The sequence below is a fragment of the Penaeus japonicus genome, unplaced genomic scaffold (assembly GCF_977035675.1).
Source record: "Penaeus japonicus unplaced genomic scaffold, GWHDUDI00000001_assembly GWHDUDI00000037, whole genome shotgun sequence".
Classification (NCBI taxonomy): domain Eukaryota; kingdom Metazoa; phylum Arthropoda; class Malacostraca; order Decapoda; family Penaeidae; genus Penaeus; species Penaeus japonicus.
This window is the reverse complement of record NW_028234439.1, coordinates 9,511,369-9,513,868: the sequence shown is the minus strand read 5'-3', so window position 1 is coordinate 9,513,868 and position 2,500 is coordinate 9,511,369. Positions and strand designations below refer to the sequence as shown.

Below are 2,500 nucleotides of genomic sequence, written 5' to 3'. Positions count from 1 at the left end.
TGGAGATAGATAGATAGAGAGAAAGAGAGAGAGAGAGAGCGAGAGAGAGAGGGGGGGGGGAATTAACAGTGATGGAAATAATGATAAGAATGAGAATAATGATGACAACAGTGCCCATCCCAGCCATGCTTCCCACAGAAACACCAAAAGCATCATGACCCCTGCTACCACAACACCCTCCCCCTCCCCCACTCCCTCTCACGCCCTCCCGCCCTCTGTCTCTCCCTCAGCCCTGCAAGAGGACCAGGTGGAGGCGTCGACGCAGCCGCGCAGATGGAGCGTCCGGAGCCAGCTGGTGGTGACAGCCGAGCCCGAGGACGACGGGAAGCGGATCAAGTGCCAGGCCATCCACACGACCCTGGTGGGCGCCAGCGAGCCCTTCGCCTCCAGCATCACGCTCTCCGTTCTGCGTGAGTCCTCGGGTTGGGGGGCTGTGGGCGGTGGGCGGTCTTTTCGATTCGGTTTCCATTATTACTCGTGTTTTTTTTGTTTTTTTTTAAAGGGGGTTTTGTCATATGGTCTGGTTGATATCATTATATTGTCATGTTATCATTTATACAGTATATACTTGTACTGTTTTTACTCCATTGTATTATCTTTTTTATAATTATCTATTTAAGGTTGAGATTAGAGTTTTATCGGTAATTCTATAATTTTCACATTTTTTTAATGATGATAATGGTAATAATGACAAGGATGAATAATTGAAATAATGATGACAATAATGATAAAAGTAATAAAAATAAGGATGATGATAATGATAATGATAGTAACAATAATAATGATAATGATAATATATATGATGATGATAATAACAATAATGATGATCAAAATGATAATAATATTAAGAACAAAAATTATAACAATAATAACAACAATAATGACAATAATCATAATAACCATAAACAATGATAATGACAATAACAACATTAGTAGTAAGGATGATAATCATAATGATAATAATAACAATAATCATAATAATAAGAGGAAGGATAATGACAATAAGAATAAGGAAAATATTAATAACAACAGTATGAAAATAACAACCTTGACGCAACACCGAGAAGTCGTTTCCCGAGATACCGAAACGTGCTTATCTTTCTATCCAAGTTTGGAGCGATAATCGATAGGGTATCTTCAGATGGCCAGATACCCCGCGTGTGGTCATCATGGTGTTCATATTGTCTTGTGTGTGTGTGTGTGTGTGTGTGTGTGTGTGTGTGTGTGTGTGTGTGTGTAGTTTGTGTATGTTGTTTGTGTGTTTGTGTGTGTGTGTGTGTGTGTGTCTGCGCGTGTGTGTTGTTGTGTGTGTGTGTGTATGTTTGTGTTTCTGTGCATGTGTGTCTATGTGTGAGTGTATTTTTGTGTTTGTGTCTGTGTGTTTGTATGTTTGAGTGTGTGTGTGCGTGGGTCTGTGTTGTTTATCTTACCGCCTCCTTTGCCTTTTTCTCTTTTATAGCGGTCAGTAAAACAGAGATTACCTCCGACACGAGCTATCAAGTGTTGTGTCAGGTCTTTAAGATTTATCTCCCTACCCCATCCACCGACCCCCCCACCCCCTCACCCCCACCTCTACCATCACCTCCCCCCCCCCCCTCCTAGAGCCCAGGCGTGTGGCCTGTCTCGTCCCCACTCTGTAGATATGTGCCCAAGATAACATTTATTTAAACAGTGGGAGACAGAGAGAGAGAGAAAGAGCAAGTGAGAGAGAGAGAGAAAGAGCAAGTGAGAGAGATAGATAGAGTGAGAGAGAGAGAGACAGAGAGAGAGAGAAAGAAAGAGAAGAGAGAGAGAGAGAGAGAGAGAGAGAGAGAGAGAGAGAGAGAGAGAGAGAGAGAGAGAGAGAGAGAGAGAGAGAGAGAGAGAGAGAGAGAGAGAGAGAGAGAGAGAGAGAGAGAGAGAGACAGAGACAGAGACAGAGAGAAAAAGAGAGAGAAAGAGTGAGAGAGAGAGAAAGAGAGGGGGGGCGAAAAAAAAGAGAGAGAAAAAGTGGGAGAGACACAGACAGACAGACAGCGAGAAAAAGAGAGAGAAAGAGTAAAAGGGAGAGACAGACAGAGAGACATAGAGAAAAAGAGAGAGGGACAGACAGACAGAGAGGGAGCGAGAGAGAAAGAGAGAGTTATAGGCAGACACAGTGAAACAGGCACAGAGAAACAGGGAGAGAGAAAGTGAGACAGAGAGAACAAAAAAAAAGAAAGAAAAAGAGAGAGAAAGAAAAAAAAAGAAATTTTAATACATTTAATACCAGACTCCCCTTGCCCCCCCCCCTTCCCCCCACCCCGCTCTTCCTTCCCCACCTCCTGCAACTCGCATTTTAGTGCAGGTTGATTCTTTTATGCCTCGACCCCGTTTGCAGACCAAGAGAAACCACGAGGCCATTCTGTTGTGGATTTCGTGTTTGTTCGTTTCTTCCCTTGATTCTCTTCTGTGGGTGGTGTGTGTGTGTGTGTGTGTGTGTGTGTGTGTGTGTGTGTGTGTGTGTGTGTGTGTGTGTGTG

At 43.5% G+C, this 2,500-nt stretch overlaps 1 protein-coding gene across 1 annotated transcript in view; it reads left to right on the top strand.

Moving 5' to 3' along the window:
* LOC122256100 (uncharacterized) overlaps positions 1–2,500 on the top strand; it is a 502,784-nt gene that overhangs the window by 431,081 nt on the left and 69,203 nt on the right. The window contains exon 6 of the mRNA XM_086532461.1: positions 231–410. Within this exon, the coding sequence (XP_086388587.1) occupies positions 231–410 (180 nt within the window). The remainder of the gene's footprint in view (positions 1–230; positions 411–2,500) is intronic.